This window comes from Typha angustifolia, chromosome 8 (genome assembly GCF_048772165.1).
Source record: "Typha angustifolia cultivar Huaian chromosome 8, ASM4877216v1, whole genome shotgun sequence".
NCBI lineage: Eukaryota > Viridiplantae > Streptophyta > Magnoliopsida > Poales > Typhaceae > Typha > Typha angustifolia.
This window is the reverse complement of record NC_133246.1, coordinates 4,144,485-4,171,160: the sequence shown is the minus strand read 5'-3', so window position 1 is coordinate 4,171,160 and position 26,676 is coordinate 4,144,485. Positions and strand designations below refer to the sequence as shown.

At 36.5% G+C, this 26,676-nt stretch overlaps 3 protein-coding genes across 22 annotated transcripts; 2 read left to right on the top strand and 1 right to left on the bottom strand.

Moving 5' to 3' along the window:
• The first annotated feature begins 119 nt into the window (after window positions 1-119).
• On the top strand, window positions 120-16,693 carry LOC140765803 (uncharacterized). Of its 19 annotated transcripts, none has more exons than XM_073105050.1 (13): window positions 120-760; window positions 887-964; window positions 2,454-2,542; window positions 3,567-3,660; window positions 3,744-4,541; window positions 4,800-4,878; window positions 5,031-5,111; window positions 5,275-5,379; window positions 5,462-5,505; window positions 7,798-7,973; window positions 8,119-8,404; window positions 8,697-8,777; window positions 16,553-16,693. In XM_073105050.1, exons 6-10 carry the CDS (start codon window positions 4,870-4,872, stop codon window positions 7,859-7,861), a joined length of 303 nt encoding a protein of 100 aa, XP_072961151.1. In that variant the 5' UTR covers window positions 120-760; window positions 887-964; window positions 2,454-2,542; window positions 3,567-3,660; window positions 3,744-4,541; window positions 4,800-4,869; the 3' UTR covers window positions 7,862-7,973; window positions 8,119-8,404; window positions 8,697-8,777; window positions 16,553-16,693. The 19 variants fall into 19 exon arrangements, 13 of the variants coding, with proteins under 13 accessions (XP_072961151.1, XP_072961153.1, XP_072961154.1 ...); XM_073105052.1 differs by having other exon boundaries at window positions 8,092-8,404; XR_012105230.1 differs by having other exon boundaries at window positions 4,341-4,541; window positions 5,304-5,379; window positions 7,819-8,404.
• On the bottom strand, window positions 12,446-24,168 carry LOC140765801 (mitochondrial intermediate peptidase, mitochondrial). The gene is made up of 17 exons (XM_073105036.1): window positions 23,930-24,168; window positions 23,767-23,848; window positions 23,625-23,677; window positions 23,470-23,524; window positions 22,710-22,848; window positions 22,566-22,620; window positions 21,475-21,697; window positions 19,699-19,794; window positions 18,767-18,886; window positions 18,525-18,650; window positions 18,036-18,191; window positions 17,581-17,697; window positions 15,917-16,042; window positions 15,767-15,834; window positions 14,728-14,863; window positions 14,393-14,558; window positions 12,446-14,273 (listed from the first exon to the last, which is right to left on the bottom strand). The coding sequence occupies exons 1-17, from the start codon at window positions 24,151-24,153 to the stop codon at window positions 14,035-14,037; spliced, it is 2,181 nt and encodes a 726-aa protein (XP_072961137.1). The 5' UTR covers window positions 24,154-24,168; the 3' UTR covers window positions 12,446-14,034.
• A 789-nt stretch (window positions 24,169-24,957) lies between these two features.
• On the top strand, window positions 24,958-26,506 carry LOC140765802 (non-specific lipid transfer protein GPI-anchored 15-like). 2 transcript variants are annotated; one of them, XM_073105037.1, is made up of 4 exons: window positions 24,958-25,202; window positions 25,293-25,343; window positions 26,061-26,108; window positions 26,304-26,506. In XM_073105037.1, exons 1-4 carry the CDS (start codon window positions 24,962-24,964, stop codon window positions 26,384-26,386), a joined length of 423 nt encoding a protein of 140 aa, XP_072961138.1. In that variant the 5' UTR covers window positions 24,958-24,961; the 3' UTR covers window positions 26,387-26,506. The 2 variants fall into 2 exon arrangements, with proteins under 2 accessions (XP_072961138.1, XP_072961139.1); XM_073105038.1 differs by lacking the exon at window positions 25,293-25,343.
• The last annotated feature ends 170 nt before the right edge of the window (window positions 26,507-26,676 follow it).

The following is a 26,676-nucleotide window of genomic DNA, read 5'->3' as shown; positions in this document are numbered from 1 at the left end:
AAAAAAAACATCTTTTTTTTTTTTTTTTTTTACTTTGCTAAAATTGGAGGGGTTTAATTGAAACTATGAAAGGCAGGATGTGAAACGAGGAAGCCCCCGTAACAAACACATTAATTATGTAGGGTGTGAAAAGAGAAAATCCCAGAAAAAACCTGAGCTCGCATGGTGGGGAAGTTTTTGGTGGTTTTACTATCGACGGCCGAGACCAATCGTTTTAAAACCCTCGTCTCCTCTTCCATTTCCCTCCTCCTCTCTCTCTCTCCGTGGAGCAGTTGGTCGAGTAGGATCGAATCCGATTAGGGAATCATATTCAACAGGACCAAGATCGTTAAGCTCTTTCGCCGATCGGTTCCCATCGTCCTCCAGAATTCCAACGGCCGCTGCTCTCTCATCGCCTATCAATAAATTTTTCTTCTTCTTCTATTATGTTAACGGTCGATTAGGGTTTTAGACTGTGAACAATCCATTGCAGATTTTAGCTTTCTTGAATCGTTAGATGTTTCTATCTGAAATCCCTTTCCTATGTCCTTTTGTGTTATTTTTCTTGATCTTGATAGTTTTCTTGAAATCTTGGTCGCAGCTTGGCCTTGCATTGACGATCTCTGGGCCGGTGAAACAAATTTGATTGGTTCCTGTTACAGGCAATGTTTTGCTACTGCGGGACGAGATCGATTTGGGCCCAGATGTCTCGGAGGTTTCACAGGAGGAGTTGCTGTTTCTTCTTGAAGGAAAATTGACCTTTTTGAGCAGAGGACATCAGGTTTTTGTATAGTAGTATAGACGATGGATGGAACAACGATTGGAATTTTGGGTTCTTGCCCTTCTTCTTTGTCATGGGATCTTGATGTGCATGTCTTGCTATTTCTGTTGTTTTATTTTGAGGCAGGTGAAGGATATAGTTGAAGCAATCGATTTGCTTCCTTGTCATTCTTCTGGGATAAATGTGAAGGTGCAATTTCACTAGGTATGTCACTATATAAGCTTATAGTTATAATTTTCCTTCCTTGATTGGATCACTTGTTATGACTGTAATGCAATTTTGATTGCATTAACCTCAATATTTCCAACATTAATTTCTTTGTGCACAGAAATGGAGACTCTGCATCCAACATGAATTTCTCATTATATATGCGAGTTTATTGTTCTACAACGAATTTGTGATTGAGCATCACTGGTGTGATGGTTCATTAATCTTTACATCCACATCATATTGCCACGGGATTGCAAGAACAAATAATGGTTTTGTCAAAGAAATTATTTGTAGAACAATGATCATAGTCTGGTCTATGATCACACTTCAGTTATTAAATTGCTGCGTGCTTAGATAGTAAATAAATTGATTCTGAAAATAAAGAGTTCAAAACTAATCAGTTACCCATAGTTTTCTATTTTCACATTGCTACATGACCTCCTCTAGATTCTTTACAACATCTATTTATTTTGAAGTACACCAAATTTAGAAAAAAGAGATAATAATGTTTACCTCAAATTGGGAAATTTGAGTGATACCATGTAATTATGCTGAATTGAGATGTTAATTTTTTTTTTACTTAAATTGACAGATACTTGTAATTTAAAATGGCCTTGTTATCTTGATACTAGCAGGAACTTTTATTTCCTAATTCATTAACCGATTACATCAATTGTCACTATATCATTCAAGTTGTAAGCTGATGTGCCCTTAATTGTTGGTCAGATTATTTTCTCTTGTTCCCACCAGACAATTTCTCTTGTTCGATGCTGATTAATCCCTTGAACTAGACTTTAAAAACAATTTAGTGGGAACAGTTGAGTTCTGAATGACTTTTGTAGTTTTACTAACTGAACATATTGGTACTGTAGCCATGATTAACTGAACAACTTAGTGGGAACAGAAATTTTATCCTTTGAAAAGACAAGATTAAGCATATTAAAATTGAGTTGCATGTGTGATATGTCTTATTCTCATTTAGCATTCAAATCATTCAAGCACTAGAATGGTTGTTTTAGCTAATAAGTTAGCATTTCACTAACCTGTTCTGATAAACTAAAATAAGTACTAAATAATTTAAATGCCAATTCTGTAATCTGTTTTAACAGTATATAATTGTTTGCTACTTGTCAGTGGTACGGAACATACATTGAAAGGTTTTAATTGTGATGTTATAAAATAGAGTCATCTATGGAAGAATGGAGCTATGCAATTTGAACTTGGATTGAAACAAAGAGAATTTCAGCGACAGATTGTAATGCAATTTTAAACTATGTATTGGTATTCTTTTGTTTATGAAGGTTGGACACAAATATATATATATATATATATATATATATATATATATATATGCAGAATTAGACCTAAAAGAAGTCATGGCATTCCTTAATGGAACAAATAATGTCAAAGGATTAGGAAGATACACTCAATGGTGCGTATTCCTTTTATTGAAACTTAATCTCTAGTTATATTTTAATTGTAGGGTTGATGGTTTTGAGTTTACCCATGGATGGAGCATCATATTTGACCTCCTTGACGTTGGTTTGTATCATGGATGCTATCAATCCAGAGGTATACACTTTTGTAACATGTTGATGCTGTCTCTTATCAGGCTAGGCTTGTCGTTTAAAAGTTTGTGCTGCATTTGAATGTGTATTCTTAATAGGCAAGACTGTCTGCCGTACTCACTCATCCATTTTCAGCTTTTTAATTATGTGAAATGTAGTTGATTAAACATGTAATGTCTTCAACTCTGTCTTGCACACTTAGTATAATATTTTTCCATCTGATTTCACTCCCAGATAAAAGAGGAGGGCTATGTTAGATAGCTCGACAGCCTATGCAATTTTTCGTGAAGAAACAATGAGGACAGTGGATCTCTAATAATTGGCACGTGGGATTAAATGATTAGTTGTTATTCTTGTTTTTACAATTGTTAGTTCTCATAATTTTTGTAGTTCGTATATGTTGGGGCTACCTTTTCTTCCTTGTGATAGTCAGTTCTGAAACTTGTCTCCTTAGTTCTAGGACCCTGATGGTCATAGATTCCTTGAGATCTTCTTGACAAACTAACTCAGTTTTCCTTGAAATCCACAGTTTGTTTATAGCTCTAATAGCGTGTTTTCTTGCGGAACCTGATAAGCATTTCTGGAAATGGAATAGGAAAAACCAAGGTACTCCATATTTGTCTTGAACAAAAATTTGAAATTTCGTTAGTCCTTACCTTCATTTAGGCAGCCCTGAAGGGCTACAAAGCAACAAGAATAACCAAGTTTGTAGTCCCAACTTTTGGAGGTCGATCACATCGATATTTTCCTTCTTTTCTTTACTCCACACAGTGTTCTTTATCAATTAATGGGTATAGTTTTTGTGTTCTTGCCTTACTATTTCCTCCATCTAAAAGTTTGGGTCTTTACCTCTCTCTCAGGAAACCTTCTACTTGAATGAAATCACTCTCCTCGTTGGTACACTTTTGTGGTCCTCACTGGACATATTTCTATGATCTTAGTACTGCAGAGATACGAATAAGTCGAATCCACTTTCTTAATCTTAGTTGGGTTTGCCTTGTCAACTGACATGTTGTCCCTCTTTCTAGGATGCTGATACTGCAGCTGCCATCAGATCAAAGTTCTATAACAGACTTCTTGCAGAGCTCACTGCCGATAAAACAGTCAACTCAGAGTATGATGGTAAGTGTATCATTAAAGATCAATTTGTTAGTTTTTCTGTTACTCCTGTATATAGTATATTTGTATCACTTGGTAATATCCAGGTACAATTACTGCTAAGGTAGAGGTGATAGAGAAGAAGAGGCAGCATTGGAGAGAATAATTGAATTATCAAATCTCAAAAGCTATAACACACATATCAGATATATCTCCATATTCTGATTTTGACTGGTATTGTACAAGCAATTTGGGCTCCAGTTCATTTGAAGATTGAACTACTATTTCAGATAAAAGTTGGGTTTCTGGATCTGCAGTTCAAGATGATTCCATAATGCTGCAGAAAGGAAATGAAGAATCTGATCAATGTAAACCACTTGCACTGTTAAACTTGAGTGAATCTACTAAATGTAGAAATAGCTCAGAAGATCTTTTGGCTAAAAGACACACTTTACTTCCTTAGTTCAGTAGTCCAATAGCAAGTGATTCAGTTTAAAATGAAATAGTGGCTTTGTCCCTCCAGAGTCAAGATCAACTACTTTTTCGTATTTCTAAAGATTTATCTGTTAAAGACCAAATTATTCAACACGACAAATCTGCAACTCATGCTGGAGACATTACATCCCAAATACAGAGCATGCCTAATGTCGCATTGAGAAACTGCAACTTGACAAGTCTTTCTACTACAACTACTTCAAGTGCAGATCATATGTTTAACAGAAAAGGACAACTATTAGATAATTTTGGGGGTGCTTCTTTGATCCTTGGAGGCAATGAAACCATACATGAAAGAGAAGACAGATTAATTGACCATGCCCTTCCAAATCCTAGAGACTCTGAAACGGGCTTTGCTGAGAAACGAGACACTTCAACACATAATAATGATGCAGTTTTTTAACAAAAATGTAAAGACTTACCCCTTTTTTTTGTTTTTTGTTTTTTGTTTTTTGCAGCATAGCAGCTGTATGCATTTGAACAATTTTTTATTGTTTCACTCTTCAATTGTTTACACGTCATCTGATATAGAATTTCTTAAACAATAATGCTAGCCATTAACATTATATGGTTAAATTATATTTATATTTTTAGTGATACATAATGCTTCTTTCATAGGCCTTATATATTTCAATTAACATAATCTTGTTAACTTGTTTCTTCTAAAGCTTACGGTGCCTGCAAGATAATATCCGGGAAAAAGAGCTCCGTATTCTTTCCAGGAGCAATTTCAGTACTATGTTGAAGGTATTCTTTAGCAAGATTAGACCATATTTCTTTCATCAGTTCAGTACTATATTTTCTAAGGTTCCTTTTATTTGTCTGCTGAAGAACTTTTATATTTTAAAAAGTTATGTGTTTCTGTATCATCTTATTGAAGAGCACCTTTTATTTTGCAGGTCAATGGTGAGCTCAATCTCCTTGCTACTGATCAGGTTTATCTCAACAAGCCCGATTTGGTGCGGGAGAAGTTAAGTGAGGTATATCAGATGATAATTTCCTTGGATATGTTTTCTCATCTTGTTCAATAGAACTTTTAGGCAGAAAGACACTCATTCTTTTATGCCATCCTACGTTATTCTTAAGCCCTTTGAAGATGCAAGACTGCAAGTAGTATATATTTTCTCTTCAAATATCTATCAGGTTAATGGAAACACAGTTTTCATGACCAGAAACTTTGAGGAATTTAAGACCATAGACCAAGGCACTAAAAACTTGAATGAGGACACTGCGGTAGCAAGTACTTCTGTATGTATCTCACCAGAGTCTATTAACTGCAGTAGATTATAGAGTAACCTACTTATAACATGCTCTAATTTCTCTTCTTCAGGTGATCCAATCTGCAATCGAAGTTTCAGAATCAGAAAATGTTAGGTATTTTCGTTATACCTGTTAATTTGGTTTGAAAATGCAACTTGGTTTTATCGTGCCTTTGTTATGGTGGAGAAACTGGAAGAACTTGTCGGAGAATATTTTAAAGGGATTTTTTCTTGTATACCCTTCTAAAATAATTTATTTTTTATGTATACTCCTTTAAATTTGAAATTTGCATGTGTAGTTGTGTGCCCCCAAGAACACTTGGTTTTTCATTCATGCTCCTCAAAACCTTGCTTTTGCAAATAGTATGTCTCTGCTCCAACCAACAGTTAAATTCTGAATCATTTAACAATTAATGACATTAAATACACTTATACACTTTTGCATTCACACCTCTCAACTAAGGGAAATTAGTAGCCTTATTCTTCTTAACTAGTACTTGTACATGTTTTCTACTAGGCTAACCTACTAATTTAAGTGAGTAAAGATGGCCAACATTGCATGCCCAGCTTTCTTTTTAGAGATTCAGGTTAAATAGAAAGAAGGGGAATGAAAGCTGGAGGCGTATCATGGATATGTACTGTAGGATTTATCTGTATACTAACAAGTTTATCATGGATATGTACTGTAGGATTTATCTGTATACTAACAAGTTTATAGAATATTCTTTATATAAGAAAAGAGATCTACTATTGGTTTTCAATTGACCAGGAAAATCTTTAAAGAAGGTTCTCAGAGATTAAGATGATGATAATAGAGTACAGTATATCCATATTACATGGTTACTTAAATGATAAATCTGTTTTTAACTTTCAAGTATTCACTTAATAGACAAAGTAAAATGTTGACATGGCTCCAGTATTCTAGCATTTACATGGTTACTTTACCCAGAGAAGTTACAACAATTGCTTGGGAATTGTGATGATCTTCCTGAGATAAATTAAGTCGAAGGGAGACAATTATCTTTTATTTTGACGCATAAAGGGAGGTTTGTTTTCTTTCAATTATTGTTTGATTTCAAATAGATAGAACATTGAGTCCTGAACTCCTGATGACACAATAGCAACTATGCCTCTCTCTTAGATTTTTCTTTTCTATATTTAAATCATTTTATGATACTTTATTATGGATGTCTTCAATTTGTTGAGGAACAAATACTTGTTGGATATGCACCATTAGCAGTTACAGATATAATTTTTTTAGTGTAAACATATATGCATTGTGTATGTGAGAGCATCTCTGTACTATCTATACAAAGTGCTGTATCCTTTTTGCACTATATCCTAGTTTTCCAAAATTTATCATATCAATGTTCGCATATTGCTTCAATACATTAATAAGGACAAATTGAAAGAGACACAAAGTGAATTTTTAATCATGATATAGTTACAGCAGTGGTTAGCATTAAGTCTTTACTACATTTTTTACATATTTATGAGACATAAGAAAGGTCCCATTCTATTTAATTCAACTGAGAATGTCATAATTATAAGTAATGCTATGTTAAACAGTTCCACAGAGGATATTATAGATTCTAGATAGCTAAGAACGATAAGGTCTAAAGTACATGAAATGCAAATTTTAGGAAAGTTAAGCATCAAAATAAAGTGATACTACTAAACTATGTGAGACATAAAAAAGGGATTGCCTTTTGTCACTTGGATTTAGTGTTTAATGTGAAGACATTGAAGTGAATTCTGAAGTATGATAATTAAGTGATGTACTGTTTGCATCTACCATGATCATCAGTTATATCACATAAGAATTGTCCTAGTACAGTCAGATGACTGGGGATACTCCATGATTTTAAATATTGGTTTGTCAAGGAACAGGATTATTAAAGGGCTGGGTGCGCATCCATGGTCCAAAAGATGTGTTTCCTTGCCCGGATATGCAGGCGATAGTTGAGTGATGTATTTCCTGTTCTTTTTTTGTTTGTTTTTTGACTTCTTCTATGAACTTTGCAGCACAATTTGGAAAAAATTCCAATACATTTTTAGTTATTGGTTGTGCCTCGTGATCATGAAAAACGAATCCCAGATGAAGAGATAAAATCTGCTCTCTCTCTATTTCTCATCTTGAAGTGAGTTTTTTGGATCCTGAAGTGTACTAAGTGGCTGCAATTATGTGAAACCTTTTATCAAAGATTTAACATAAGTTTTATCAAAGATCCTGAAGTGCCTTTCCTGGTGTTAATAATTTGGCACGAAACTATGGTAGCCACCAAGTACTTTTTCCTGCATTTTCATAAAATTCTTAGCCTTGTAAAAAAAACCTTATCTTTCTTAGCACTACTTTAAATCCTTCTCTTTATGCAGCTTCTTTTGGTGTTCTTGTCAAATCCTACAGGTGTTATCTACTTTCATGCAGATACATGGCAACACCAGATGTCCACCTTAGTTGCTTGCAATGACCTCCCGGGATCCACTTGAAGCAGCACTCTTAAAACAAAAGCGAACTACTGCTATATGATGTAAATAACTTTGTCAAGAAGGCAACTACCATACTTGCACATCATCATTATGGTAATTATAGCCAAGACAATAGCACTTGGGAATACCATTTTAACTTACAGCTACTGCACTATCCTCTGTCAATGGAGCTCTTTGCTGCTTTAACAGCATTGGAAGGAGACAATTGCAGGTCAATAATTTTGGATTTCTTGCCCAGATTGTGACATCTTGTCTTTATCCGTCTATTTTGATGTGTCCAAACTCCAATGGACCTGAGGCTTAACTAAGAGAAGAGAGGTGTGTTGATTCTTCTGCCACAATTTTGCTATGGGAAGAAACATAGAGGGAAGAAGCATTTGGAGATGCAAGAGTTCCTTAGGCATTAAGGCACAACCCTTGCAATAATGATCTGCACAACTGTTGGACCCACCCAAAGCACAGGCCTGCTCGTCGTCCTTGTAGTACTCCAGACTGTCCTCCACGGCAAAACTCGCACCTGCACTGTAAGTTAACACCTCCCATCTCTGTAAAGTTTTGTTGGATTGTGTCCATTATTTAGTTTCTTGTTAATTTTTGTGGCCGTTGGAAGATAACTCTCTGTAGCTCCAGTATATGATTTGAGAGAGACAGATGGTTTGTCACCTTCTAGCTATCTTATCACTTTGTTATATGCAACCAGCCCGTCACTAGTTAAATTGGTAAAAGTTTTTGGAAGTTTTCTTGCGGTAAATATAGTGACAGATTTCTTTTGGGTCTATCTTATGATGTGATAGTGACAGATTTCTTTCTTTGCAGTTTTAGTCCAATCGTAGCACTGTCTTCCTCTCGTAGGCACAAGATGAGAGAGAAGCTTCCAGTATCTTGTTGCTTTGCGAAGTAAGTTTCACAACCCTCTTCGTTCCAACTTTCCGTTTAATATTTTCGTTCAACTTTATAGCTGTTAACTAAGGCAGGGCCCCTTCAGAAGAGGAAATTGGTGATAGAACTTACTAAGGTCCTTTCGTCAGTATGGATTAGAGGTTATCACGAAACCATTTGTCTGAGAAGTTAGGATAAGAGGTATAATTATAAAGTTTACTTACAGAACACACAAGACAAACGTATAGCTCCTTCAAACTCTCAATCCAATTTTTAAGTGGGCTAAAGATATTCTGATAAAAAGGATTCAAACAAAATTTGACCAGACGTCATGCTAAAAATATTCTGATAAAAAGGATTCAAACAAAAGGGTGGGTTTCTCATGAAATCGAACACACGAGATTCTGTTGAAAAGTTATTTACCAGACCCACATCTTTGATGACAACTTCGCATCTAAGATGAACATGCAGAGTCTACGACGATTACTACTGAAGTAGTAGTCACTTTTTTTTTTTTTTTTTTTTGAAACAGAAGTCTCTCTTAGCTTATATGACAGGAATAGGTTTCTCATTGTGCTGCTAAGATTAGATAAAACAATATCTAACAAGTTTAGTGTCTGGATATGTATTATAGCCTCTAAACTTTTTATAGGTAAAACATTTTCAGAGTATGGAATAAGTAGTTGTCTCGGTGAGGTAGCAACATATTGGTGAATATAAATATATATATAGTATTGGAGGGGCACTAAATCCAACTTATTATGTCCCAATTAATAGCTATTAAAGCTTTGATGCAAAATTTGAGATTCCTCAACCTACCAAACACTCCCATTTCCATCCAGATAAAAAGTCTCCTTTTCTTCCTATCAACGTATGATTTCATCACTTCCAATTTCCCTTACAACACATCATTCCATTTCCACAAAGTGAGAGCAAAGCATGACTCACGCCCTCTTCATCCCCTCCCATTTCCAGAGCCCGAAAAAGAGCCCACCAAGACAATCACAATCACAATCATCATCCAATATACGTTATCCATCTACACCAATCATAAAGCTCCAAGGCAAAGTTAAAAGGATATACATAAAAGAAGAAGAATAAGATTAGCCCACTAGCTCAATCCAACGATCCATAGAATATTAGGGACCACACTATTAACCTTTAACCAGGCACATACGAAAACTTAGTCATGCATGATAGCCACATAGCTGTTATGCAAACCCTAAACTTACACTTACACAGTCGTGGAACACTCACTACCTTGCACCGAACTCAGTGGCCCGGCCACGCCTCCTGGCACGATCACCACTACGGCGATGCAGTTGACGTCGAACCGGTACTTGGAAGACACCCAAGTCCCAACCTTCCACCGGAGTTGCCCATCGAGCTTTAACGCAAGGATCAGCTTTCCGGCGACCTGATCACGGTTTACTTCGTATCCGAACGACGAGGAAACCGGCATGCCGGCCCCATACAGGGAGGTCGACAAGAAGTTAGTGTCCTGGTGGCCCTGGTAGAATCCCGGAAGCTCGACGTCGACGGTGATCTGCTGACCCTTGTAGGCGGCGTAGGTGCGAATCTCGTCGTAGTATATGCCCACCCGCGAGTTGGGGTTCTTGGCAACGAAGGTGGTCTGAATAGTGGTGTTGAGCAGGCGGGCCGGTGCGAGGCTGAGCTCGAAGACCGAAGCGTCTTTTACGTAGAATTGTGGCTTGGAAGGGTGGAGGATGAGCCAGACGAAGAAGACCAAGGAGAGGATGGAGAGGAGGAAGGTGGAGAGGCCAAAGAGGAGCTTCTTGTTGAGCTTGTGGAGGTGAAGGCCTTTCTTGGAGCAGTCTTTGGGAGAGTCAGTGAGGAGGAGAGACATTTGCTATATGGCTAGGGACGGGGTGGGGAGAGGGCTTTTGAATTGAGTGGTAGAAGAAGTAGGGGGCTTTGGAGTGGTGACACGGGTTTATATATGAAAAGATGGTGGGAGGCTTTAGTAATCATGCACAAAGGAAACAATTATTTTTGAGATACCCATAGCTTTTGACTAGCTGATATAGGTGGGATACTGGGGTTAGGTTTGTATATTCACTGTGAGGGGTCTTATTAGTGAGAAAGAGAGAGAGATGCAATGGCAAATTGACATGCAATGAGTGCCAAATTTTTTGTGGCCAACAACCTTTATTTGATATGGGTCCCACAAAGTTTTCTTGGGTTGATCCAATGGGATCAAGAAAGTATTCAGTACAATATGCGGTAGACTAGTAGTTGGTAGGTTGTGAATCAAATAAAGACAGACCTGACTTAGTTGTAAAGGAGGAGGTTACACAGATCCCTGGTGAGCTCCTCAGCAGACCCCATCTCATATTTAGCCGATGCTAACTTACCTCAATTAGCCGCCCATTCAGTAAGTAGAACTTTGTCTATGATTGGGTGTCTGTCTGATCAGAAACACCATATTGTACTGAATAGTAGGGTGAATAGTAGTGAGATGGGAATAGTGATATAGTCTACCACCATATTGTACTGAATAGTAGTGAATCAGATTACTTGAGATTGGGTGTTTGTTTGACCTTGTGCCATGGCAGTGCCCTGTTTCCTCTGAACGCTTTGTCTATGAACTTGGGGCATCCGATATTCATGTATATCTCTACAGGAGGACCACTTTATAGGGTTATATGCTCCAGGGATATTGTTTTAAAACTTTGGTTGAAATTTATTTTTCTTCTCTCCGTCGTGATCTTAGATTTCTGCAGGAAATATTATTAGAAAGTCTGCAGGAAAGGAAATACATATTTGCCATTTTTGTCTCACCTATCGTATTGTTTCTTGAAGATTCTATTGCGCACAATTTGATCTTTGATCTTATCACTTTTGGCACTTAGTACGACCCAGATTGATGAATGGGGGACTTTTGGATGCTAGTGTTACTTTCTTCTTCTAATCTTAAAAATGGAGCATGGGGAAGGGAGTGGAGGCATAAAAGTTGGTGATAGAAAAAGAAAACGGAAGGCAGGCAATATACCTTCCCCGGGTTGGGAAGAGAGTAAGATTTAAGAGAGTGAAGATAGTTGATAATGATTTCATCCTACTTGCTACATCCACTCTTGATAATTAGTATAAAGTGTGATGGTAATGAAAGTCCCACTCTCTCCAACCAAAGGCCCCCCCCCCACCCCCCCTAGGTTTGGTGCATCTCCCTAATGATAATAATGAGAAGTTTACCTAACTGTTGGTTTTTCTTCTTCTTCTTCTTCTTCTTCTTCTTCTTCTTCTTCTTTTTTTCTCTTCTTTTTTTTTTTTTTGGGCTGCTATTCATGCATGCGTCGTTTAGTCCAACACTTAAGAAGGTGGCAGTCATGATAACAAATTTTGGGAAAAAGATTGAATCAACTACTAATAGGGTCTTCTAATATTATACAACAAAACTAAGGTGTTATAAGCCATTTGGATTCTACAAAGAAAAAAAAGGATACTTTTGATACGATACAAATCTTCTTATTTTAATCATAGGAGCCTGAAGGCTTATAGGTTGGGAAATAGTCGTGCCCCCTTTTGTCCAATTTGAGCACATTAAAAAGTCCCAAATTAGACAAAGGGTTTAAATAATATTAGTATTTGTACTAAGAGTGATCTTTGTACAGTTTGTCTCTGCTCCTGATTGTGCTCCATCACAGTTTGCATTATGATAAAAATCTTAGGCGTGGTCCAATTAGAGAGTAGAACAGGATAGATGAAGGTTGAAAAATCTCTGAAGACACCTTTTTGGGAGTGTCTTGGGAATCATTCAAGACTATACTTTGGAGCTCAATGGGGTCACAAAAAGGCAGTAGCTTTTGCTAAAGAGCTAAAGAGAGGCTTTGGATGAAGGTTTGGTGGCCTTCGATCCTAGCCATTAAGACACACAGCCTGATGGGCTTGGGAGGGGTCCAGTTTTGATTGGGATATTCAAGCGAATATATTAGTCCCACAGAGGAAGCAGAATGAAATTAAAGGAGTACGTCTCTGTTAGAAATTTATTTGCTCCTCAGATGGCAGTGCCAATGTGGTTACACTCAACATCAGCTTTCTTTATCAAGTCTTCGTTTGCTTTGCCAATGCTTTATTACCTTTGCTCACTGGGTGGTGATATTGACATCAAGAAAATTGCTAGTGATAGAGCAACCGCAGTTCATTTAGTTTAAGCGATAAATATATCATTGCTCTGTCCCTTTCCTTGTTCCTCTCACCCCCCCCTCCCCTCCAAAAAAGAGAAGAAAAATGATCAAAACTTTTGATTTGATTTTCATAAAAATAATACTCCTTAATCATTGTACGTTGGACTTTGCCTACGAGAACATGGGGAGGGGAGGGGGGCTAGTTCGAACCTGAGTAGCTCTGGATTAGGCTCAAACCACTCTGTCCATGTACAGATCTGCTAGCCTCATAGGCGGCCTTTTATGATTGCAACTCAATTGCTCATTTGATCCGCTTATTTTAATCTGTTTTTGAAGCAAAAAAACAAATAAACAAGCGACTGTAAGCAACCTCACAAGGAAAACGTCTTTGTGAAGTGAACAGCTTAAAAATAAGATTGTCCTAAATAATGAGGAAAAAAACGAAGAAATAAGTCAAATGATACAGTTATGGGTCAATAATCTACATTCCTTTATTGAGCAAAGGAATAATTGCTACTCAAATATTATTAAAAACCTAAAAATGTAGATAAGGAATAATCTCCATGTAAATACATATTACAAACGCAGCAAAGTTGGCCCTTTTTATCAGATAAATACAATTGTCCAGAATCACAATGATCATGCCACAGGAACTGGAAATTGTCATCCAATTAGTTTAGGTACTTATAGAAATTGTGGCATCAACTAAGACCTGAATAACATGCCTATACCTAATGCAAAATTCCTACAAGGGGCCCTGGTCACAAGTATGAAGATATGCAGAGCCAACGAATACTTATCTGCTCCAATTTGGTTGTAGCGCAATGATTGGGTGAAACTGACAGTCCAAGAGTTGCAAAATATTCGCAGTGACTACAGATAACTCACAATTGTTAATGCTTCTGGCTATGTTAATTGATAACCGCTCTCTTTGCTTTCTCCACCGTACTGGTAGAAATTACATGCACTATACGGAGGTAGTGTGGTCAGAGGAGCATTGATGGCTGGGAAAATTAAACCACCTGCAAAGCAAAGCTGAATCCGACGTATTGGCAACTCCCCAGTGACACCCACTATGCTTCTCGGAATAAATAGGCAATATCTTCACCTACGCTGATTGGGATAGGATGTCACAAACCCATTTCTTTACAAAGGCAGCTAATATCAGGGATTATCCCGTCGCCGTGATTTTTAATGACGCCATTGCCAACAAAATCCTTCAACAAATCTGTGGGATTCTTTGCTCCACCATGCTGTAGGAACTTTCCTCTAATTGCAGCTCCTGTGCTCTGGGACAGAGGATCATCCTGGCATATCTCTTGCCATATGGTTGCCGCAAAACATCTCGCATACAGATAGCTATAATAACCTGAAATTACAAATTCAGATGATTGTTGAATGAACTATATACAGCTTGGATTTTTGTTTTAAGTTATGACTAAATCCAGCATGTAAGTTTCCCAAATCACATAAAGGCTATACCCTTACCAGCACCATAGTTTATAAGGTGATTAAAGTGAGTATGCCAATGTGTGCCCTCTACATGTTTCCAGCTTGTGTGTTGTCTTTTTAAATCGGCAACAATAGATATTGTATCTCTTGCAGTGGCTGGTTGCTCCCCAAAAAGTGTCAAGTCAATCAGAGAATAGAATATCTGGGAGGAACAAAAGAATCCAGAAATTAGAAATGGCAAAGAATATTGATTTTAGTCGATAAACTAAATGAGAATTGGTGTGATCAGCAAAACAGATTTGTGGATAAAAATCAGGCTGGTGAATCTGGCTAATATATGTGAAATTCAAACTTCTAAGAGGAAAATACACCTGACGTTGTAGTTCTGTTGCAGCAAACATGCTTCGAGCATCATTCATTGCCTTTACCAGCTTTTCTGGAATTGCATCACCAGTTATCTCATCTCTAGCAAACGTCCTGAGAACACGATAGTCCCATGCATAGTACCTGGGGGACTATAACCAATCATTTGACAGCAAAGAGAGGACAATATCCAGTCCTCTTTAGTAGCACAATGAGACTATTTCACAATCTCAAAGATTCAAAAAGAACAGTTTACCAAAATCATGTTGGGAAAAGAATTAAAGAAAACAAATATGGATCCACTCTTGGCCTAGCCATTAGGAATACAATTTTTCACCAAATGGATATGCATGGGATGTAGATACCCAACAGATACTAGAACCTGTTTTTACAAGATAATTATCTGTAGACTGCCCATTTTATTTTCACATTTCTACTTTATAATCCTATACTCCTATTGTCAGCGTCAAAATATTAATCCCTCGTTTCCTTCTCTCTCCTCTAGCATCCCCCATGAAGCACACATGCTTCAAGATACTAGTTCTGCCACATTAAGTACATTTTAAATATTGATAAATGCAGGACACTTCTTTCAAGTACCATAGTTTTTAGTGTTTGGAAAGAACAACAGTACTCTTTTTTTTTTAATTTTTCACATGTTGACAATTGGCACACTTCTTTTAGGTGTCATATTTCATAGCATAAAAGAGAAAAATACAAGAAACATCCGATAAAGTACCTCTTCTTTTTTAATTTTCACATGTTGACATTTGACAAACGTAACAGTTACTTAGGTCTCTTAGTCAATAGTATTAAGCATCTACAATGTGATACCAATTATAGCATGTCCATGTCCCCACAAATTTGTACAGAATCTTCAATTGCATAGCTGCAATCTGCAACCTAGACTACCTAGTGGATCAGCTATATTTAAACCTCCAAAGTGATGAACTCTAAAGAGAGCTACATTAATGTAGTTCCATCTTAAATTATTTAAAGAGATATACAAACTTAATTCAATGGAATCTGAGAATCTACCATACTTACTCAAAAAGGTTTGAAGGTGTTTCAGCCACATCAAGAACAACTCTAGTACCTGAGAAGTGTTGATAGTCCTAGGACATTCAATCTTAAGTTTGATCAGAAAACATAAAACGTCAGTATAAGCTTTGGTATGTGAAGCCACTAGAAAATTACCGTTCTTGAAAGAAGAGAATGAAGAGCATGGCCAAATTCATGAAAAAGAGTTTCAACATCCCAGTGATTAAGCCTTGTAGTTGATGATCCATGCTTATTTGGAAAGTTGCAGACTAGTGCAACAATCTGTAACAGTCAACTTATAATTTCAGAGAAGTATAACAGAAATCAAAAAGTGGAATAAGTTCATTGCATTGATGCAGTAAAGTGGCTTCTAATGTATGTACATTCACTTATATACATACTATATATATATATATATACCAATTCCTAGAATTGAACTTAAAGTGTGTGAAGGATTCAAGGATATGAGTTTAACTAGCTGCAAGAAGTCTAACTAGTTTTGGCATGTTCAAACAGAACCTACGCTTCATTTTTTCCCATCAATTTACCAAATAATAAGAAATGGTTTTGGTAAATTACAACTTTAGTGATGAAGTCCTTTATGAGTGCATAGTATGGCCCAGCAATTTCATTATGTAAAAGAAAGGTGCAAAGGTGCCATCATCCTCCCGAGCAAACACACTTGTCATTGGTTGATGCTGGTTTATGTTTGCGGACTTTCCATTCATTAAATGCTACATACACCTTTTTCTGACCATGTGCAAAATATTGGACTTATTTTCTTTTCCACAGAAAAGAGGGGCGGGATTTGTTCTAACAGTGTCCGTGACACCAAGTTGGCAAAGGTTGTCAAATCTCAAGAGGCAATAACTATGATTTGGCAATACAAGCTTCAAGTCCATGAAATGCCAATTTCTTTTCCTGTATACTTCAAAACATGCCAATCTTTGCCAACTAGCAGTCCAAGACGACAGGTAGATGACCACTTGCAAGCTATGCTGGTTTGGATAGAATATGCAATATGTAAATCCCTGTCCAGGAATTGCAATGATGATTAGTTGGAAGCCAGACATATAGGATGAGGAACAATATTCAGGGTTCAGTGTCTCAGGAAAATCATAGATGCCCCAATAAGGAGAAGTGATAAAATTCCAGCTGCAAATGGGACAGCAGGACATGAAGGCCAAAAATTAATGTTAGAAACAGTAAGGAAGGACACAATGATTCTCCAACACTCAGATATGGTGCTTAAGAAAGCTAAAGGGCAAAATAATTCATTTGGTTCACCCTAAAGGTTGTCTTGAGAGTTAAGACTTCATTTTTTATCATGATCAAGGGAAAATAAGTTCTCAAACAGACATGAGGTGGTCTCCCTTCAGTAGCCTGACTTACGGGATAATATCCTAGTAGCTTTATGAATATACTGACGTAGTCGGATGCATGGAAGGGCCGGACCTTCTGTCCAGACAAATAGCTTATCATTCAGCCTATCCAAAAAGAAGAAAAAAAGAAAAAAGAAAAAGGAATATCAACAAAATAAGTTGATGCCAACTATAAAAAGAGGTCTGAGATGATATACAATACCATTAATAGAGGCAACAAAATTGAGTACATCGAATAACCATCCCTAAATATTTTCAGTTTAAGTGATGTCAACACAACAAAGGTTCTTGAATGAAATAGATCTTTATCATGCAATTCAACTAGAAAATATTTCATAAAAGATACATAGCTAAAGAAACTTCAGTTTCATGCCATATAAGTAAAAATAGTGCCTAAGCCAAAAGATTGGTCAAGATAAAGAGGGTTCAGGATCATACTGGGAGTTGATATTCTGTCTCAGATATTCTTCGCCCACCTCTGATGGCAAAATGGGCACAACCTGGATATTTTCCCTTCCTGGAGTAAAGATCGAGATAGAGAAATCCTAAATCACCCTAGTTACATGAGAAAGATTCCCTTAGTTCATAGCACATATAACAATTATCAATTGTTGCACAAATATGCCTTGAAAAGTTGTAAGAAATTCAGAAGTTCATCAGAACACCACATCAGGGAATCTGGACTATATCATCTCCAAAGACTTCTCTTCAAGGACCATGTTAATCATTACAGTTGAAAATAATGTGGACGATAGCAAATAAGATCTTTGGAAAACCAATGAATTTTACATAAATAATAATTCTATAATGCTCAGTAGAAACAAAATATCCTCTTCGAGCAAATAGACAAGATAATAGCTTGCGCTGACCACACATATGCAATAAATGTGTACCTCTTGAGGATGATGGAGAGACAGTTTTATCACATCTGGATGCCAAGACTCGCCTGGTGTAACTGGAATCCTATGAAATGTGGCACCAAATAGTGACTCAACCAAGAGTTTCAAGCCCTCAAGACATTGGGACAAGGGGAAGTATGATGCAATAATCTGTTGGAGACAAGAAGAACGAAACTTAAGCACAAGAATGGAAAATAACACCTATGAGAGAGAAAATTCATTAGAAACGGATAGTGGGACAACAGGCATCCAGCTGAGTAAAAAACAGTTAACTTTTAGCCAAAAAGCAGCCATTCTTGAGTTCTGCCAACAGCAATTGTTTTTAAGTTTGAATAAGTTCTTTCTACTTTTCTATCTAACCAGTAAGTACAGTCAAAGAACAAAAGAACTAAATGGAATCAATTTCACATTGCAACATTTCTGAGAAGATCGGAAATAACATAAGTTACTAGAAGGGTGAACTATCTATTAGCATTATAATACCGAGGAGTCCAGATCATATGCCGAAGATTTCATCATTCCAGTGAAGTAAGACTCATCCCATGTCTCTAAATCTGCAGTCTTTTCATTACACATTCGCCTCTTGAAATTCTTTATTGTCCTAAACTCCTACAGAAATGGTGAATATCAACAAAGAAAGAATCTATGTTGGTGCCTACTGCAATATATGTCAGATAAATTTTAAAAAGTGGCTCAATATTTCAAACAAGTTATCTCTGTCATACCTCATTGGCTTTGTCTTTAATAGTCTTGCTTAAGTCAATAAGAAAGGATGTGACAACATCAACTGATGCGGCCATATTGGGTCGAATAGCAAAATCAGAATAAGACTTGCACTGCATTATCTACATGCATCACTTAGAATGTTAGAGAGCAAAAATTGGATCATTTTCTCAACAAAAGAGGAAAACAGAAGGATAAGACTTAATAGGCAGACCTTCGATATAAAAAGCAATATGCAAAAGAGATCACTACTCATTAAGAGTTAAGACTGAAAGCAATATATCAAAATCTCTAAGTTAGAAGTTGCCATCTTTTTTCATTATCCAGTAAATTTCCATACCTAGAGGTCTTACTGGGAGGGCTATTCCTGAGTTACTTGAGTCTAAATTGTAAACAGAAAGGTAAATTACTATTCATTAACTTGCCATGAGCTTCAACTGGAGCATTCCAGTTGTCTGATTTTGCTTTGAGTGAGTGTGTGACACCAATTTCTAGAAGGTTAATGCCAGATATACCCAATCATAAAAAATTGTCAAATCTTTTTGAGCCTTTGCTTCTTTGAGTTGTCCTCTGGTAACCTCATTTGGTTTACAATGGATGAGTTCGAGAAAAGAGTGGTATATTATTTTATGGACATCAGTTTAAGTGTTTAAGAATATACAACCTCATTTGGTTTACAATGGATGAGTTCGAGAAAAGATTGGTATATTATGGACATCAGATTGAGTGTTTAAGAATATCTCCGCTAAAAAAATAGAAGATTCCCCTTTACATATACAAGAACAATAATTATAAGAAATACAGAGATAAGCATATAACAATCATTGTTTATAACTTCCAGGCGCATTTATGTTCGAAGCACAAACAAAAGGATATCTTGAACCTACTTCACATACATCTACATATCAATAGGTCGAACCGTTGAAATATTTACTTGTGCAAGTTCATGACGAGTGCTTATAATCTCTTCGAGAACACCAAGATTTGCATGTGGTACAGAATTCCCCTTTATGTATGCTTGTCTCCTAACCTTTAAGAAGGAAAAAAAAAAACATAAGTTTCTTATATCTTGGCAGCAAAAGAGAATAATTTTGATAACAAAAAGTACTAAAAGATTACAATATTAAAGTGAAAGAATGGAATATAACAACTTCATTCTTTTCTTAAACATGCAGGCTGATAGAGATGATTGGATTTGTAAATAAATAACCGTAAACCTATAGAAAAAACAGTAACCTAAATATCTAAGTAAAGAAATTTCACATATAAATATGATATGTATTGCTTTGTAAATTAAAGCAATACGAGCAAAACAAAAGCTTTACTTAACCAGCATGGGACTTTTGCGTCATTTTTTGTGTATTTCTTTCCTTGAAATTTGACAATATACTTAAATAGAAAGAAGTTAGTCTTCTTATAAATCCATTCTGCATCAAGAAGTTGGAAACACATAAAGCAGAATAGGAGAAGAATGATATAAGAAGGTGAAGAATAAAATATGGTGGGTGGATATATGGGCCATGACCAAACTAATGATTATCTGGGCAAGAGGTACTCAACCTCTTAAATGCTGCCAATATTGATGGAATGGAAAGGTAAGCAACACAGCCTACACTAGCGGAAGAACTCAAGAAGCATACTTCCTCTGATAATTTCTTACACAAAAGGATATAAACTTTTAAATTAAAATCAGAACGAAAAGGAGTTAAACTAACAAGAAAATATAAGAGCATAGTCCTTGGTCAAAATAACTTCCTGAATAAGGACAGCAAGTTACTTTATACTTCTTTAAAGTTACTTAGATAGTTAGATCTTGAAAGAGTCAAAAAATACTGAGATGCATGTCAGACAATCCAAAAAATGGCCACTGTCCACTACATAATACCAATAACATAGATCTCAATATGTATTAAACCGTGTTAACCCAAACCACTACAGCAAGTTCAAAGAAGCAGGTTCAGGCGAGAAGAAGCCAAAATCTCATTCAAGTGATACTGTGATACTTAGGTTGGCATGATAATTTGGGCAGATCACTTGGGGTCAAAGTCTTTATATGGCTTAGCCTACAATCAAACTATCCACTAAACTATCTTAAAATAACCTAAAGACAGTTTTGGGACATTCGGTGATGTCCCCAAGCAATGCTAGTGGCACAGAGAGTGGACTACATCTTGCTTTAGTAGAGGGTGTTCACTGCTCAAGTCTCCTATTACAGCTTTCTAAATATTTGTTAATTTACCAATGTATAATTCTTCTTTTTCAAAATGTAACGGCAGCTTTTCATAGATATATATGGATTATAGACCCCTAAATAATATTAAGGTTGTGGGACCCACATAAACTGTAAACTTAGAAGAGTTTAATTGCTAAATTAATTTCCAACAGCTACGACTGATCACTTCTCACTCGACAGTTGCAGGCAGAAAATACAATGCAACCTAATTTCCAACAACTAAGAATGGTCAATTCTCACTCAATGGTTGCAGTCAGAAAATATGGCATATAGTTGACTTCATAGGTAACATTATAGTAGATGAGATTGAATTTCAAAAAGTAATGTTCATGCACAAGAAAACAGGGAACAGATCCACATCAGGAATATTCAATTATGGTACAAAAAAGATACTTTGTTAAATTCAAGACATTGTATTGTGAATAATATATCAGAATCAGAATTCAATTGTTATTAATGTTACAAAGAAGAAGCTACCTCAGCATCTGAAACCCACTTCAACACTGAAGAAAGAGTACTTGAATCTGTAGGTACTCGAAGGCCCTTTTCTCGTTTGCTATCGGTTAGTTCTCTTGATTTCTCAGATGAATCAAGAATTGCCCGGTAGATGGGCTTAAAATGATGTTGCATATTCTTTGGAATACGTGAAGATGGATATATATCAACAAATCCTGGGTCAATCAAAATATTTTCATTGAACCTGATGAGAAAGAATAAGAAATAAGCTTAAAGTTAGTGGCAGGGCAGGTAGCTAACTTCCTTGACTGCTAACAATTCAAGATGTGCATTAAAAAAGGAAAGAAACATGATCTGAAGAAAGAAAAAGTGAAAGAAACAAAACATTATCTGAATTAAACCTTTGAAAAAATAAACGTCAAACTAAGTTTGTACTACGCTACTACTACTAACAGCAAAAATAAGTCATCTGGACTTAGACAGAAGCTGAGTTCGACAAAGCTCCTTTGCATTTCAAATACAGGTTTAAATTTGACAGCAATTGTTGGACAAAGATTCGTATGAAAGTGCACTTGTGGCCTGAAATCATACCAAATTCTTATTTCCACTAATCAATGTAACTTTTTTAGGATCTCCACAGAGGTCATTTTTTCTTCCTCTGAACTTTGCTAAGTGACACCTTGTCACACCCTCATTCTTATATCAAATACACAAACCTAGGTGCAAATCTACAGAACCCATCCTGATCCATTATCTCATGCAAAAATCTCCTCAAGTAATGACAAAACCCTCCATTTTCCTTCATTATCTTTCATCAAATTCATGCAAACTACAAGAGCTGCTGATATCTCCATCTAACATCTGCTTGGTTTTGCAACTTGGAACTCAGAAATATATTAAGCATCCTTTGTAAATCTTTTTTTAGTAATACTGTTTCTGTTTCTACTTTCTAGTAATATAGTAATACAGCTACTTAAATTGGTATCAACAGCTTTTTCCACATGATCATTTTTCTAGTACAAATAAGCACACAAAACAGAAATCCAATCAGCATTATAAGCCATGAGGAAAACAATGTATACTAATTCAAAATTCTCATTTTTTGTACTTACTTTCTCCCCAGATGAGCAATCTTGAGATTCAATTGATTAACTTGCTCCATCTTGTCTGCCACAATTGATAAAGAGGTAAGTTTAATGCTATAACACCTGATATGCAAACAAAGGATATACTTGCATGGAATGTGGGATGAGTACCAGCAGGAAGATGGATGCCCCCCTTTTCAAAATCAACACGCAAGGTATAGGCTGCCCTTTGAGCTTCTTCTGTAAGCAGGACACCTTCAGTCTCAGCTTTAACTATTGCATTGTATAAACTAATATTTGTATTCAGAAACTGCAGACAGAAAATTCAGATATGTAAATTACATGCTTGCTTGCATACATAGGTAAACTCAGATTTAACAAAGTAAATGTGGCAGAATAGGAACTGATTGACATTAAGGAGTGAAGAAATTCACTCAAAGGTATAATGGTAAAGGAAGAAGCTTAATTGGTTCTCAATTTGAATGTAAGCTACAATATCCCATACTATAATTGATATAACTTTACTGCAGAAAACTTCCTCAATACTTACATATTTAGTATATATGTGAAAAAAAGCATTTCTGCTTCTCAATTAACTGTATTATAAAACTTCACACAACTGTGGGTTGAAAACCTCCAACATTGACCAAGGCCTAGAATAAGAGAACTTTGGAACTAAATGGCATCAGTATATCATGTAAACTCGTATCCATAACTAGTCTCGTTTTAGGCAACACAAATTTTGTGGGAGTCCTGCACTTACGTCAACTCTCTCATAGGTATAAGCGTTTTATCAACAAAAATAATAATGATAATAATAATTATTATTATTATAATTATATATATATATATATATACAAAACTATCAAAACTTTAACATGCAGAAATAAGTGAAGAAAATGAATAAATTATACTGTTCGATCTAACTCACATGAAGATACTCATAAATTCTCATTGATGCCTTGTCTGCTTCTTCCACGTACTCCCTAACACATAATAGTTGGGGAAAGAAAAATTCAGAGCAACAACATATCCACAAATGACCATTGCAAGGAAGAAATATATCATATAAATAGGAATCCACACCTGTCAGGGTGGGTGTTCCGACATAGCTCCGCAGAATCGATCACCGAACAGACCTGGAAGCACAACAAAACCCATCATTTGATTTCCCCCGCCCCGAGCCAAGAACAAATTTAGTATAGTAGTAGATCGCAGAATTCCATACAGTGTCCGAGATCTCGTCCATAGCGCGGATGATCTCCATGGAAGGAGGCAGTTGCGAGACGTAGGAGACGAGCTCATTGGACCTAAAAGAACGAGGCAAAGATTTCAAGAATCTCGAGAAAAAAAAAATCATGAACTCCATTCGGGTGAGAAAGAGGGAGTACCTCTCGATGGCCTCGTCGACGAACCTTCGGAAACCCTTGCCCGTCTTCAAGACCGGAAAGCCGTATAGGCCGGTGTCAGCAACGCCGGCGGCAGCGGAAGTGGAGACATCGAAGCAACTCCGGCTGGAGAAGGCGGCGGCGGCGGATGCGGCGCGGCGGAGTCTTAGGGCACGAGATAACATCTTTGAGCGTTGGGAAGAGGAGGGAAGGAGAAGCTCGGCCATTTCTTTTGGACGAGGACGTTATCGGGTTGGACGAGACCCGAACAAGATCCGAAATTATTATCGGGCCGGATCCTAGTACCAATGTATACCATTCATTACTCATTAAGCAATCGTGATAATATTTTGGGGCTTGCACTCAATTTTTTCTTTTTCTAGCTTACAACAAGCTGTTTATTAGAGTTAATTATCTAGATATTATTATATGATTGCTCCTCTTTTTCCATCTTTGTCATCAAACAACATTCTGATATCATCCAAGTATCGAGAGCTATTTTTAACCAACTTCTTTGGCATCTCAGTCAGTTGTTGGTTTGTTCTCAGCACCAACGACATAGAATTATAGATAGATCCATTGCATGTTGGATGTAAGTGATCACAAAGTGGCTAAGTAATAAATATACATAACAGCAACAGGATACATGGACATAAAACAGTATGTTAATACTACTGGAGAGGATGAAAACAAATCCTACGCCGACCGCGACGATGCTGCCGGCCGGAAACCGGAGAGTCTCAGGTGGGCCCTTCCAATTGCACGCTTATATTTATCTGTTTCTTGATTTAGTTACGTGATTCATGTTTTTCTTTATATTTATCTGGTTCCTTCCAACTGGGTCCCTGGGTGGCCAAGAGCCGGCTCTGCTGATCATATCATGAATCCAATACTTATATATTACCTATCTATTTATCCATCTTTTTCTTTGAAAGAGAAAGAAATAGCTAGAGAAAGAGAGAGATGGATTCCACGGCAGGCAGGAAGTGTGTGGCGGCGGCGGTAGTGGTTATAATAATGGCGGCGGGTGGAAGCATGGCTCAGCCGCCACTGCCTATAGATTGCATCGCTGAGCTGACGCCATGCATACTTTCCTTAAACATCACGGCGCCGTCGGCGTTATGCTGCACAGCGCTGAATGATGTGCTCAAGAATCAACTCTCGTGCCTCTGCGCCGGCCTCAATGATCCCGCCGGCGTACTCGCCCTCAAGACGGCCCTCGAGCTCTTCACCGCTTGCAACATCACCGGCGTCTCCTCGGACCTCTGCGCCGCCAGTAACAAACTCTAATTTCTTGTAGATGGATATATTGATAGATTCTATATATTTTTTTTTCGGCTTGATGATGAGAATTTAAATTAATTAGCGCGTGTTTCTTCTCTGGTTTCGGCGATCGAATGCCCCAACTCCAGGTATGGTATGTATTGAAAAATGTTAGATCCAAATTAATCTGGGAAACTTTTTTACGTTTCGTAAGCTTGATGATGATTATATAATTGATTTGTTCTGAGGTGGATATAACTCTTCTTTCGATAGGGAAATGCATATGTTTCTAATTTAGTCGTTGCTAGATTAATAATATGGAAGAAATGAGAGATGATCTAGTTTTTGTTAGCTAAAATGAATGATGTGTTGCACTTTTATTGTTCTAGAGAGAGAGAGAGAGAGAGAGAGTAACTTTTGAGTGTTGTGCTTAAAGTGGGAAAAACTTTTAACTGTGGTTTATGATAGTTATATCACAACATTCTTTGTAACATAATATGCTATTCTAGAAATATTTCAAGGTTACCGAGAGAAATATCTTAGTCCATAAATCATTTCCTTTCTTAAGAAGCAAGTCTCTTCATAAAACATTGGGGTTGCTATTTAATAGATTCATCACTAGAACAATATATAAAGTTTAAACCAATTGTGACCCATTTTCTAGAAAAATGGATTGACTTGGCCTTTGATTATATATCTTTGAGAACTCTACTGAATGGCTTAATGATCCTAGTGCGTACTCTCCATTGCAAATTTGGATACAGTTTAGCTTAGGTTAATTATTCGAGCTCACTAACTAATTTGTTACCTCATTTTTACTTTCCTTTTGCTTTGCATAACATTCTCTTGTTTCAATGATCAATGTTTACAGATGGAGCTCCTCCTCCTCCTCCTACTACTACTGTTGATCCAAATTTAGGTATTAATTGTTTTCTTAAAAAAATTGCAATCATATAATTTGGCATTTAACATATACTATCAAATAAGATTATATATATATACATGGAAATTATATTTTATAATAATTAATGTCCATAATAAACTATTTAAAATTGAAGATGTTGATTAACTATCTTTTGAGGCTTGAGAATTTTCCTTTGTCATTATTCTGCAGCTCCTCCACCGAAGGATAAAAATACTGCACACAAAACCACTTGGATTGGAGTGTCCACCTTCTTCTGCTTGCTTTTAATCTGATGGTCCATCATGCAATTGAAGTATACATGCCATCATGTTAGTACTAAATCAGAATAATTATTTCATGAAATTGGAGTTATGATGCTGGTATAGAAGTTCGTTATTGTCTTTTTTATCTATTTGATCTTTAACGAGGAATGTTTTATATTATAGTATATGTGTATGTGTATGTGTGTGTGTGTTGAGATGCATTAAACTCAGATATTGCTCTCATTTTATTTTTTTGTAAGAAAAGTCATAGTACTACTTAAAAAAAGCAAAAATACATCATATATCTAAGCACATATCTG

What these genes read in the sequence shown, in the direction of transcription:
- LOC140765802 (XM_073105037.1), top strand. Translation starts at nt 24,962, where the DNA reads ATGGCTCAGCCGCCACTGCCTATAGATTGCATCGCTGAGCTGACGCCA. An exon ending in CTCGGACCTCTGCGCCGCCA is followed by an intron (nt 25,203 to 25,292) that starts GTAACAAACTCT and finishes TAAATTAATTAG; the next exon opens with CGCGTGTTTCTTCTCTGGTT. An exon ending in TACTGTTGATCCAAATTTAG is followed by an intron (nt 26,109 to 26,303) that starts GTATTAATTGTT and finishes ATTATTCTGCAG; the next exon opens with CTCCTCCACCGAAGGATAAA.
- LOC140765803 (XM_073105047.1), top strand. An exon ending in TGCGGGAGAAGTTAAGTGAG is followed by an intron (nt 5,112 to 5,274) that starts GTATATCAGATG and finishes AATATCTATCAG; the next exon opens with GTTAATGGAAACACAGTTTT. An exon ending in CTGCGGTAGCAAGTACTTCT is followed by an intron (nt 5,380 to 5,461) that starts GTATGTATCTCA and finishes TCTCTTCTTCAG; the next exon opens with GTGATCCAATCTGCAATCGA.
- LOC140765801 (XM_073105036.1), bottom strand. Translation starts at nt 24,153, where the DNA reads ATGGCCGAGCTTCTCCTTCCCTCCTCTTCCCAACGCTCAAAGATGTTA. An exon ending in GTCGACGAGGCCATCGAGAG is followed by an intron (nt 23,849 to 23,929) that starts GTACTCCCTCTT and finishes TCGTTCTTTTAG; the next exon opens with GTCCAATGAGCTCGTCTCCT. An exon ending in CAACAGAACTACAACGTCAG is followed by an intron (nt 14,559 to 14,727) that starts GTGTATTTTCCT and finishes TGTTCCTCCCAG; the next exon opens with ATATTCTATTCTCTGATTGA.